This window comes from Vipera berus (genome assembly GCF_964194415.1).
Source record: "Vipera berus genome assembly, chromosome: 7".
In the NCBI taxonomy this organism is placed as follows: Eukaryota; Metazoa; Chordata; class Lepidosauria; order Squamata; family Viperidae; genus Vipera; species Vipera berus.
The window spans coordinates 53,695,181-53,708,124 of NC_138209.1; the positions used below are offsets into that span (position 1 = coordinate 53,695,181).

The 12,944-nt window shown below is 44.2% G+C and overlaps 1 protein-coding gene across 5 annotated transcripts in view; it reads left to right on the forward strand.

The window, feature by feature from the left end:
* The window catches only part of AADAT (aminoadipate aminotransferase), a 104,666-nt gene that overhangs the window by 15,410 nt on the left and 76,312 nt on the right, over positions 1-12,944 (forward strand). For all 5 annotated transcript variants that reach the window (XM_081332778.1, XM_081332781.1, XM_081332782.1 and 2 more), the window contains exons 2-4: positions 9,176-9,292; positions 10,068-10,236; positions 11,989-12,121. In XM_081332778.1, coding sequence (XP_081188904.1) covers positions 9,226-9,292; positions 10,068-10,236; positions 11,989-12,121 — 369 coding nt within the window. In that variant the 5' untranslated portion in view covers positions 9,176-9,225. The remainder of the gene's footprint in view (positions 1-9,175; positions 9,293-10,067; positions 10,237-11,988; positions 12,122-12,944) is intronic.

Here is a 12,944-nt window from a genome sequence, read left to right on the forward strand (position 1 = left end):
TTATAAAACTTTTTAATAAAAAAAATAATTTCTGTTCATTTTCCATCCATTGCTCTCCTCTTTAAGTTCTCCAGTATCATTCCTTATTTCACCTATTTATTTTTTCAGATCCTCGTGGTTTCTCAGCATAACCTTTTGCATAGATTGTAGCATTGATTGTAGGTCTTTAAGTGAGCCTGCTCTCTCCCGTGGCATCATCTCTTCTATGGATCTTTGCCCTGCTGGGCTTAATTCCACCGATGAGGCTTGGGTTATCTGCCTTCTTCCAGTCCCAACTCTTGTTAGAATTGGGATGCTTCTCATCTTTCGAAGTGACGTCAACCAACCCTCCCACTGATACACAATCTTTGTCTTTCCCTCCACCACACCTGGAGAATTTATTATTCTTCCAAAGTTATAGTTACTAGTGCCTTATATCTTAACAATAATATATTTTGTTGCTAACAAAATATGAAACCTATTACAGTAACACTTCTAATATATAATAATCAATATTAATCAATTTCAAGTGTTTATATTCCACTACAGTCCTGATTTATCTATATGTAACATGTAACAATAATATAACCTTTAAGTTATCTAAATATTGTAACAAAGTATTCAGTTCATTAGCAATAAAGACCAGGTTTTACAGTCAGTCCCTTGGCAGTTATAGATATTATTGTATTCAACAAGAAGACAAGTAAATAAATTTTCTCACCCTCCTTGGGCATTCAACCTTTTGTTTCTAGTTAGCCTCCTCCAATTCAATCATACAATGGGTTATGTACAATTAATTCTTATTGGTCTGAGCTATCAAATCAATTACAGTTTATCCCTTTTGTTTTAATTTTTTTAAGCAATTACTTCACTTCTTAACGTATGGGTGTCACTCTTTCCTCATTTAATGCTAATTGGTTGTCAGTTCTTATTCAAAATGTCCACTCTCTCTGCTCAGTCCGCACTGTCGCTCTTCAAGGTTTTTTTTTTTAGCTGCTTCTTGGCTTTGCTGCATGACCCAGAAAGAGAAACCACCTGTTGTGATTCAGGGTCAGCCTGTGGGTTCGGCAGTTTGGTCGGACGACTCAGAGGAGGAGGGGGGTGTTGAAGAGCTTGCTGAGGGGGTTGGAGAGCTTGCTGAGGGGGTTGGAGAGCTTGCTGATGAGAGCCCTCAGCCAGGCCCCTCCCACCTGGTCACGACGGAGACCCAGCTGTGTGAGCCTGACAGCGTGCATGAAGATGACCCACAGCTGGCCCTGGAGTAAACAGAGGAAGGCAATGGGGCACCTCGGAAGGAGGCAGAGAGAAGCCACGCCCTGAACTGTATAAAAGGGGAATGCGTGGGAGGGCTGGTTTGCTGAAGGCAACCGCTTGGATAGTTCCTGTTTCATGATTAGTGTGTTGTTTTGCTCTGTTTTTTGTTAATAAATTTGGCAGGCTTAGTTCCAGCCTCTTGCCTTCTTGTAAAAGGGGTTGTCCCTGCCTTTTCTGCAGGGCCGGTAGCAGGCTGGTACAGAACAGTTTGCCTTCAGCCTCCCACCCCTTACTATTATTATGGAGCAGCTACGTGCTGAGAATGTCCAGCTCGCCCAGCAACTCACTTTGTTGGCAGCTCAGGTGACTCAATTGCAAGCTCAGGTCCATGCTGCACCCCCACCATCACCCCCACCCAGAAGAAAATGCCAAGTTGCAATGCCGGATAAATTTACTGGCAATCTAGAACTGTTTCCTGCTTTCCTGGGACAATGCCAGCTCATTATCAGCGTGATAGCAGCTGATTTCCCCACTGACCGGGATAAGGTGGGGTTTGTGTTAAGCCATCTTTCGGGTGATGCAGCTCGTTGGGGCACGCCTCTGCTGGCTCAACCTAGTCCATTGTTGGACAACTTTGTGGGGTTTTGTGATCATATGCGTCTGATGTATGAGGACCCTATTGTTGTGATTCAGGGTCACCCTGTGGGTTCGGCAGTTGGGTCGGACGACTCAGAGGAGGAGGGGGGTGTTGAAGAGCTTGCTGATGAGAGCCCTCAGCCAGGCCCCTCCCACCTGGTCACGACGGAGACCCAGCTGTGTGAGCCTGACAGCGTGGATGAAGATGACCCACAGCTGGCCCTGTTCAAGGACGCCGAACACAGGAGGCAGTCAATCAGGAGTAAACAGAGGAAGGCAATGGGGCACCTCGGAAGGAGGCAGAGAGAAGCCACGCCCTGAACTGTATTAAAGGGGAATGCGTGGGAGGGCTGGTTTGCTGAAGGCAACCGCTTGAATAGTTCCTATTTCATAGCTCCTGTTTCATGGTTGGTGTCTTGTTTTGCTCTGTTTTATTTTAATAAATTTGGCAGGCTTAATTCCAGCCTCTTGCCGTTTGTAAAGGGGTTGTCCCTGCCTTTTCTGCAGGGCCGGTAGCAGGCTGGTACAGAACACCTATTAAGACGCAGACTGCTACTCGTCACCTGAAAGCTCTGAGGCAGGGTCAACGACCCCTACAGGGCTATATCAGCGATTTTCGGCTGCTTAGCCAGGATTCTGCCTGGAATGAGGCTGCGCTTGTGGATGCCTTCCAGGATGGATTGTCGGAGGAGATGTTGGATGAGCTGGCCCGTGTGGATATTCCCTCAGACCTGAATGGGCTGATCCATCTCTGCCTGCGGATCGATGTTCGGTTGCAGCAGTGAAGGAGTCGCCGTGCCACCCCACAGACCCCTGCAGCCCCTGTTGTGCGTGAGCCCCCAGTTCAAAGGGAGGAGCCAATGGAGCTGGGTGCCGCCAGGTCTCGTCTATCGGTGACTGAAATGAACAGACGATCGGGGGGGTTGTGTTTTTACTGTGGGGACCCTGGGCATTTGGCTGCTTTTTGCCCAAAGAAGCGACAGCGGGCATCAGTGACCGAGTCTGCCCCGAGAAAGTCCCCTACTTTTCTGTCGGGAAACGCCCCGAGCCCAATCTAGACGGTGTGATAGATCGGGCGTCCCACAACAACACTGAGCGACGTCTTTCCGATGCTGCCTGTGGACCTCCACGGCATCTGATATTGCAGGCACGTCTGATCCTTCCTGGCAAGCCAGAGGGGATTCCAGTCCATGTTTTAATTGACTCTAGGGCCACCACAAATTTTATGGACTCAGCATTTGTGGCCAAATGGGCTGTTCCCCAGTGCCCGGTGGATCCGCCCATGTTAGTGGAGACTATCGATAGTCGAGTGCTCCTGTCTGGGCCAATTACGGCCGCCACACAACCATTATGTATGGCCATCAGTTCCCATGTGGAGGCCATCCAGTTCTATATCACCTCAGATCTGCATTTCCCCGTGGTCTTGGGACTGGCGTGGCTCCGGGCGCATGACCCACAGATCTATTGGTCACAGAACGTGGTCACCTTCCCAAGCTTGCAGTGCGTGGACCACTCCCGCCATATCTGTGCAGGCCAGGTGGAGGGTTCCCCAGGGGTTTCCTTGCCTCCCGAACTGTCCGACGTTGCTGATGTGTTCAGCGAGACAGAGGCGGATCAATTACCCCCACACAGGCCCTATGACTGCCCCATTCATTTAGTCCCTGATGCGCCTCTCCCAGTGGGCCGTTTGTACTCCATGTCGGACCCCGAGTTGGCTGCATTGCGGGACTTTCTGGAGAAGAATTTGTCTCGCGGTTTCATCCGGCCCTCGTCCTCGCCAGTGTCTGCACCCGTGCTCTTCGTCAAAAAGTCGGGTGAATTGCGGCTTTGCTGTGATTATAGGAAACTCAACGCCATCACGGTGCGCAATCGTTACCCGCTGCCCCTCATCCCCGAACCCTTGGACTGACTCCGGGAGGCTAAGATCTTCACGAAACTGGACCTGCGTGGAGCTTACAACCTCGTCAGGGTTCGGCCGGGTGATGAGTGGAAGACGATGTTTGGTACTCGCTATGGACATTTTGAGTACACGGTGATGTCGTTTGGCCTGACCAATGCCCCGCCGTGTTTCAGCATTTCATGAACGACATTTTCCGGGATTTGTTGAATCACTTTGTCGTGATCTACTTGGACGACATCCTGATCTACCCCCCGTCGCGTGAGGTGCACCATCAGCATCTCCATCAGGTTCTGCAGCGACTCCGAGAACATCGGCTGTTTGCCAAGTGGGAGAAGTGCCAGTTCTACTGGGTGACCATCGATTTCCTGGGTCACCGCATTTCTCCTGAGGGCATCGCCATGGAGCCGAGTAAGGTTGAGTCTTTGCAAAGTTGGCAACCCCCGCGTCGCGTGAAGGATGTTCAGCGACTTCTTGGGTTCGCCAACTATTACTGAACTTTCATCCCTGGGTTTGCTGCCTTGACAGCCCCCCTCACCCGGCTCCTGCAGAAGAAGACTCGGTTCCAGTGGAACGCTTCAGAACAACGGGCTTTCCAGACTTTGAAGGAAGCCTTCATGAAGGAGCCCATCTTGAAGCATCCTGACCCGCAACGGCCGTTTGTCGTGGAGGCGGACGCCTCCGACATTGCCATTGGGACGGTGTTACTCCAGGCAACGACGCCCAGCGGTACCCTCTTCCCTTGCGCGTACCATTCACGAAAACTGAACCCTTCGGAGCGCAATTATACAATCTGGGAGAAGGAGCTGCTGGCCATCAAAGTGGCGTTCGAGGCCTGTAGGCATCATCTGGAGGGAGCGCGGCATCAAATCGAGGTCCGGACGGACCATAAGAATTTGGAAAGCCTGCAAATGGTGGTCTCTTTTCTTTGCGAGGTTCGGTACATACCTAGCGGGCACAATCAAAGAGCGGATGCTCTGTCCAGGAAGCCCGAATATTCCCGAGTGGAAGACAAGCTTCTGCCCAGGACAGTGATCCCCGTCGAGTCTTTTACTGCGGTGCGGGAGCCACTTGATATACGGGCTCGGATCCGGGAGGCACAGCAGCAGGAGGTGTGGGTGGCTCAGCGGAAGGAGGAGGTGGGGACAGATTCTCCTTGGATGGTCACGGATGGACTCTTGTATTATCGTGACCGGCTCTACGTTCTGGGAGGGCCACTCAGGGGACTCATCCTCAGCCAGTGTCACGATAACCCGGCGGCGGGGCATTTTGGCCTGTTCAAGACCCTGAACCTGGTCTCCCGTACCTTCTGGTGGCCCCAAGTCCGACACGACGTCCAGTCCTATGTCACCTCCTGCATCCCATGCAGGCAGGCCAAGTCAGCGACAGGGGCCCCGCCTGGATTACTGCAGCCCTTGCCGACACCCAAAAGACCCTGGGGGGCTGTGTCCATGGACTTTCTGATGGATTTACCCCCATCCTCTGGTTTTACAACAGTGTATGTGGTGGTGGACATGCTGACCAAGATGGCGCACTTCATCCCCTGTCGCGGCTTACCGTCAGCCCACGTCACTAGTCGTATGTTCATTCAGCAGGTGTTTCGGCTGCACGGCCTCCCTGATAGAGTCGTCTCTGATAGGGGGGCCCAGTTTACAGTCCGCTTCTGGCAGGAGTTGATGCATGCGTTGGATATCAAGCTTTGCCTCTCGTCTGCACATCATCCTCAAACTGACGGGGGAACCGAGAAGGTCATTGGTATCCTGGAACAATATCTGCACTGCTACGTCAATCTGCAGCAAAACAATTGGGTGGACTATCTGGCCATAGCTGAGTTTGCATTTAACAATTCGCAGCACACCTCCACAGAGATGACACCGTTCTTGGCCAATGTGGGATATCACCCCCGGTTTTTCCCCCTTTCTCCCGTGGACTCACCAGAGCCGGGAGCGAACGACTTCATGGCAGAGTTACAAGTGATCCATCGATTGGTGCGACGTCAGTTAGAGAAGGCCAAGGCCGATTACAAACGGTTTGCTGATCGGTCAAGACGGGATACGCCTCCACTATCGGTGGGAGATCGGGTCTGGTTGTCCACCAGGAACCTACCGTCAACACGGCCGGTGAGAAAGTTAGATCACCGATATTTAGGACCGTTCCCAATCGAGGCTGCCATCAATCCGGTCGCCTATCGCTTAACTCTGCCACGTTCCCTGCGCGTGCACCCAGTTTTTCATTGGTCTCTGTTGGTCCCCGAGCAACCGGCCTGTCCACTCCGCCGAGCAGAACCTCCCCCATCAGGACCTCATGATGGAGACAGCACCCCCGAGTACGAGGTCGCCAGCATCAGGGACTCCCGTTGGCTGAAAGGTCGTTTCCAGTACCTGATTGAATGGAAAGGTTACGGACCAGAGGAGTTCACCTGGGAAGACGCGACCGCCGTTCATGCCCCTGCTTTGGTGACCGCTTTTCATGAACAATTTCCATCCTGACCGCATCTGGATCGGCAGACCCGGGGGAAGGGCCCTGCGGTGCGGGATAATGTTGTGATTCAGGGTCAGCCTGTGGGTTCGGCAGTTGGGTCGGACGACTCAGAGGAGGAGGGGGGTGTTGAAGAGCTTGCTGAGGGGGTTGGAGAGCTTGCTGATGAGAGCCCTCAGCCAGGCCCCTCCCACCTGGTCACGACGGAGACCCAGCTGTGTGAGCCTGACAGCGTGGATGAAGATGACCCACAGCTGGCCCTGTTCAAGGACGCCCGACGCAGGAGGCAGTCAATCAGGAGTAAACAGAGGAAGGCAATGGGGCACCTCGGAAGGAGGCAGAGAGAAGCCACGCCCTGAACTGTATAAAAGGGGCATGCGTGGGAGGGCTGGTTTGCTGAAGGCAACCGCTTGAATAGTTCCTGTTTCATGGTTGGTGTCTTGTTTTGCTCTGGTTTATGTTAATAAATTTGGCAGGCTTAGTTCCAGCCTCTTGCCTTCTTGTAAAAGGGGTTGTCCCTGCCTTTTCTGCAGGGCCGGTAGCAGGCTGGTACAGAACACCACCCTTGTTCACCAATCCTTACAGCCTGTGAGTCTGTTGCTTTAAGGTCAAATCTCTTTTTCCCCGTCTCCTTGTCGCCGCTATCTGACAGGGGAGATGATTTTCCCCTTTTGCTCTGGGGCTTCCCCTCTTTTCTTCTCTTCTGTGAAGTTCTCCAGAATAATTTCACGATCCGGAACACTTACAAAGGTTCGCTGAGTACTCAGTCCGCCAGGTTAGTTGAATCACTGTCCCGCTGATTCACCACTGTTTCTGTCCAGCTGACAGCTGTCATTTCTTCACAGCCGCCATAATGGGCCATCTCCTTCACCCAGCTTTCTCCTAGGCTTTCCTGCTTTCTGCGGTTCAGACCGCCATCCAGAAGCGTTCAGCTGGGCACCTCCATTTCTAATCTCCCTTCGAGAGATCTGGGGCTTTTAAAAAACCCACCAGGAACAGAGAAACGGCTGTGAAATTGGCACGCTCATTCGGAGCGGCATCTCAGCACAGCCATTCTGTTTGACAGCTGGCCAATACATTTATCTTTCATATATCTGCCACCCATGCAGTAAAGGTGCACATAATTGCATCATGATAAATACAACACAGTATCAGCTTTACATTCTCTTCCCACATACACAAATGCTTTGGAGAATGTTTAAGTAGCACTTAAATAAATTTTGTTTTGGAAAATGAGGCCTTGAAATAAACCCAGAAAATATGCAGGTGTCATATTCATCTAGCTGGAACAAAGATTTTCCCAAATGAAACAGTAATATTTCTGTTCTTGGAATATATCCCCAATTTAATCATTTTTTTAAAAACAGAATAGTTGGACAATGTCTTTTTTTTGGCAGACCTAGAAAGTCCTAAGTATTCTTAAGAAAAGCTGAAATAATGAACAGAAAATGGTACTAATGTAAATAAAAGGCCTTCAACTCTATGGCAAACAGCATGAAAATTATCATTAGTTTTAATATTTTATGTTGGATATCTTACATTGAATGTTTACTATTTTATGCTGTGTATCTTGACATTGAATATTTGGTAATATTTTTTCCAAAATTATATCCCTAACAGAAATATTTCTTTTTTTATTAAAAAGTTTTACAATACATTTTAAGCATAAACTCCTTCCCTCCCCCTCCCCCCAGCTTCCCCTCCCTCCCCCTCCCCCCAAACGTACCCTCCTTCCCCCTCCCCCCCAACTTCCCAGAGCTGAATACAGGGTATTGGCTCTAACAAACGTGAGCTAAAATATGCTAACCATCTATAATTACACTTTAAATCCTACCACACTTTAACTCCACTTAAACATAACTAAATAATAATACATCTTATAATTCTAATACTCATTCATATGCTAAATGAAATTTTTTAGTCCCATATTTATTCTGAATATAATCGATCCATCTTCTCCATTCCGAAATATATCTCTGTTGCAATTGTTCTTTCAAATATGCTGATATTTTTGCCATTTCTGCCAAGTTTGAAACTTTTAAAGTCCACTCTTCTATAGTAGGCAGTTCCTCCTTCTTCCAGTATTGCGAAACCAAAAGTCTTGCTGCCATTATTAAATTCAACATCAATTTAGTTTCTATAACGGTACAATCTGTAATAATACCCAACAGAAATAACTGTGGAGAAAACCTTATCTTTTTCTTAAATATTTTCTGCATATTCCACCAAATTTTAATCCAAAAAGCTTTAACTTTTTTACAAGTCCACCATATATGGTAGTATGTTGCATCCTCACAACCACACCTCCAACATTTAGGCTGATAATTTGGATACATATATGCTAATTTTTTAGGATCTAAATGCCATCTATAAAACATTTTATAAAAATTCTCTCTTAAATTTTGTGCCTGAGTAAATTTTACATTCCTGACCCAATTTTTCCCCCAGGTATCCATCGTTATTGGATCCTGAATATTCTGGGCCCATTTTATCATACAATCTTTAACAAGTTCCGTTTCTGAATCTATTTCTATCAATGCATTATATATCCTTCTTATATGCGCTTGACTTTGATCTCTAATTTGTTTTACCAAATTTTCGTCTGGTGTCGAAATGCCAATTTTCTGATCTTTCCATCTAGCTTGTATCTGGCCATACTGAAACCAAGTTTGTACTATTTTCCCTTCTTTTAAAATATTAAATGGCTTTAATTGCCATACATTCCTTTCCAATCTAAGAATATCTTTATATGTAATCACATCATCTCCTAACAGAAATATTTCTTAAGGAAAATATTTTGAACAAATAAAGTTTAAGTAATGAGTGATAGATGTGACCCATTCTCTTTTGAATGTTATTATTTCTTTAAAAGCTTATTGCAGAAAATAGTGTTTTAAAGCATGCATTTTGTGTCCTTTGTTTTGATTTTAGTTATATCCAGTTTATTTTGAAGATTGACTTTGCTACTTGGTGCATTAAGCATGAATTACTCACGTTTCATTACTGCAGTAAGTGCAGCAAGAAAAGCATCTCCAATAAGAGTTCTCAGTAAGTATATAGTTTGCAGTTCGTTCTTCAGACTTTCCTCAAGTTCTAGTTAGGGGTTATCATAGACATGGTTATTAAGAAGAAGTGATATATGGAGGTGGGCACTTCTGGCATTTGTAAACTGTTGTGATTTCCCCCCCACACAAAATAACTGATATAACTGATCTTCCCATTCAGAAGAAAAGGTGCCATGATATCTGTCGCCACTTATTTCCAAGAAGACAAATTGGTGGGGGAAAAGAAAAATAACAATGCTCAGAAATTACATAGCAAACAAGTCTCGGAGCTTTTGTTCCAAAATTTGTTTCATATTAAGTGCAGAAATTCATTATTTCTGAAAATGTGGCATGGAAGATGGTACTTTGCACAATATCAACTTTCTAGTTAAATAAATAAATTAGAAAGTACAGAAAACTAGACAGTTATTTTTTTAAAAAAATGTCCACATAGTAGACATTGTACTAGACTACCTTAAGCTGGGATTCCATGTTGTATGATACTGTTATTTCCCAAATAGCATAATTTTCAGTGACTGGAGAATATGAGGTTTAAATATCAAAAAATGTTATGTATCAAGTTAAGGAAGGCCTAAAGTTTATGTCTTCAATATTGTATAAGGCTACCAGATTTGGCAAAAATTTAGATGACACCTAGGGGGTAGCAAATTGTAATTTTTGTTGCTATCTCATAATAGTTGATTTTTGCAACTCAGACTCATAGCACTAATCATATCAGGTATGCTCTAATTTTTGTTTTTATTATTTTTTTACTCTAGCTGAATTGATGCAGCAATCTCCCCCATCATTAATTTCTCTGGCTGGAGGAGCACCAAATTCCAACATGTTTCCTTTCAGAACTGCTACCATTATCATTAAAGATGAAACAAGAGTTGAAATCAAGGAAGAGCTGATGAAGAGAGCTCTCCAGTATTCTGCTTCAGCAGGGTATTTTAATGGCTGATAAAAGTTGTGATTTTGAAGCCACAAACTCCCTAAAAAAATTTCAAATGTGGGGGCAGGAGAGATAGTCTCCTTTATCTATTTCAGAGCTGTCTTTCTATTGTTGACTTCCTTGAAAATGTTTAATGTATGTAAGATAAGGAAATAGGGAAAGAATGGATACTTTGCTTGTCCAGAAAGCAGCAGATTGTCTTGACTTGACAAAACCTGTCCCTACTTGACAAAACTGCATTCTCCTTGGAGCAGCAGATCCACAACTTGGGGAATCCTTCTAAACCAAAGTGGAAAATGTAGCTATGAGGGTCTTTGTCCACCTTTAGCTAGTACACCAGTTGCAGATGTCTTTAGGGTGGGAGATTTTAATGACAATCATTAGAATTAGAAGTAGAATACTTTATTTGGCCAAGTGTGATTAGACATACAAGGAATTTGTCTCCAGTGCAGAAGCTCTGTACATGCAAAGCAACAGAGTAATAGTAATAATCATAATCATAATACCAATAAGAAGGAGTAGTTAAGAAGATAATTATAATACTATAGCCATACAACATGGATAAATGTACATAGACTACTGTGAGAATTAGGTGTTGAGCAGAGTGATGGCACGAGGGAAGAAACTGTCCCTGTGTCTAGTTGTTTTGGAATGCAATGCCCTTTAGCGGTGTCCTGACCTTGCAATATACAGATGTTCCATGGAAGGCAAGCTGGTTGCAGTTGTTCTTTCTGCAGTCCTAGCTATCTGTTTGAGTCTGTACCCATCCTGTTTGGTTGCTATATCAAACCAGACAGTTATAAAAGTACAGATGACAAACTCAATAATTCCTCTGTAAAACTGTATCAATAGCTTCTGCAACAGTCTGAACTTCCTAAGCTGATACAGGAACAACATTCTTTGTCATGCTTTTTAAATAATGGTTCTATAATCCTGGGAGATTATAGAACCCCAAAACATGAAGGATTCTACTCCTGATACTGTGCTCTTGAATATAGGAACAGATGGTAGAATAAGGGTTTCTCCTAAAATGCACTCATTCATTCTCTTGTTAATTCAAACATGGACAGTTGCGACCTATTCTGATTGCATTTGCTCTTGAAGATTATTCAGATGATACAAACGCAGTGGCTTATATGGTAGCAGGTGAAAATCACTGTGGCAGAGTTACACCATTATTACAGAAGTTGCATTAGTTACAAGGATTACTTAGGTTCAGGATATATAGGGCCATCTCCACCAGAGGCAATCTACCCATCCTATTTGATCAGTCCTGAAGGGGATGCTCTGGCTTCTTTCTGAACAAATCAGGGCAGGATGGCTCCAAAGGGCTTCGAGACTTTTTGAATCTGTCCCAATAGAACATTCTTCTGAAAGCCACAGTGCCCCTGTAGACGTATTTTTTCAAAGAGCAACTAAGACTTGACTCTTTCAAAGAACATTTGGAAATTAAAAGATGCAACTTGGATTGTTTTTCACCTTCAGATTTCTTGTTTAACTACCACTGAAATAGCAGTAAAGAAGGTAATGTTAATGACAACTGCAAGAGTAAGTCTAAGCTAGGGTGTATTTTACATACAGCAACTAATGCTGGTGGTAGATCAGAGTGGTTTAACCAACATCTAAAGGAAGAGACGTCTTCATATTAGTGACTGCATAATAAAAGAATTGTCTAAGAAATGCAAAAAGAATGAAAATCTTATGAAGAAGTGTATGATACACCTTACTAATGTAATCATATTTAGCATTCCAGAACTGTTGTCCTGGTTGAAGGATTTGCAGAAGACTTTCCATAACCCTCCAACAGTTGACTACAGTCCTCAGGAAGGACAAATGGAAATGTGTATCACTACTGGAAGCCAAGAAGGGCTATGTAAAGTAAGGAAAATGAACTATAATGTACAGTGAGCATAATTATATAATTACTGTGAATCTTCAAAAATCTTTAAAAAGCTGCAGAGGCTTCCAGGTACGTAGGATTTGTAGGGATTATGCAAGTCTAATCCTGAACATTTGGGGGGGCATCAAACTGCTTATCCTTGCAGATAGCTTGTCCTTAGTTCCAGGTTATTCTATTTTCTTCTCTATTAAAAGTATCACCAGTATTTGTTATAAACTTTACAAACATATCTCTGTTTAATCTCTGCCTTCTCAGCTCACATATTAATGAAAGCAGTATTAAGAAGCGACACTTTGGTAAAATCATTGTAGATCCTACTTATTTGCAATAGTGGTAAATATCTGTAACTTGGGTGTAGGATGAAGGTGAAGGTTTGTTCTCCGAGCTTGTGGGTTGGTTTCCAAACATTTTGTTATCAGGCTAGGTAACATCTTCACTGAAGTTTAGAGGATGTCAGTGTTTTTTTATATTTTAATAATAATAATAATAATTTTATTTATATACCGCCCTTCTCCCGAAGGACTCAGGGCGGATTGTATTTTATTCTCTATAAAACATTATATATCTATATCTATATCTCTATATATCTATGTATGTATGTATGTATGTATGTGTGTATATATATATATATATATATATATATATATATATATATATATATATATATATATATATATATATATATATATATATATATATATATATATATATATATATATATATATATATATATATATATATATATATATATATATATGTATATATGTTTTCTGAGGTTTTCGCGGGTGTTTGTATGTGGAT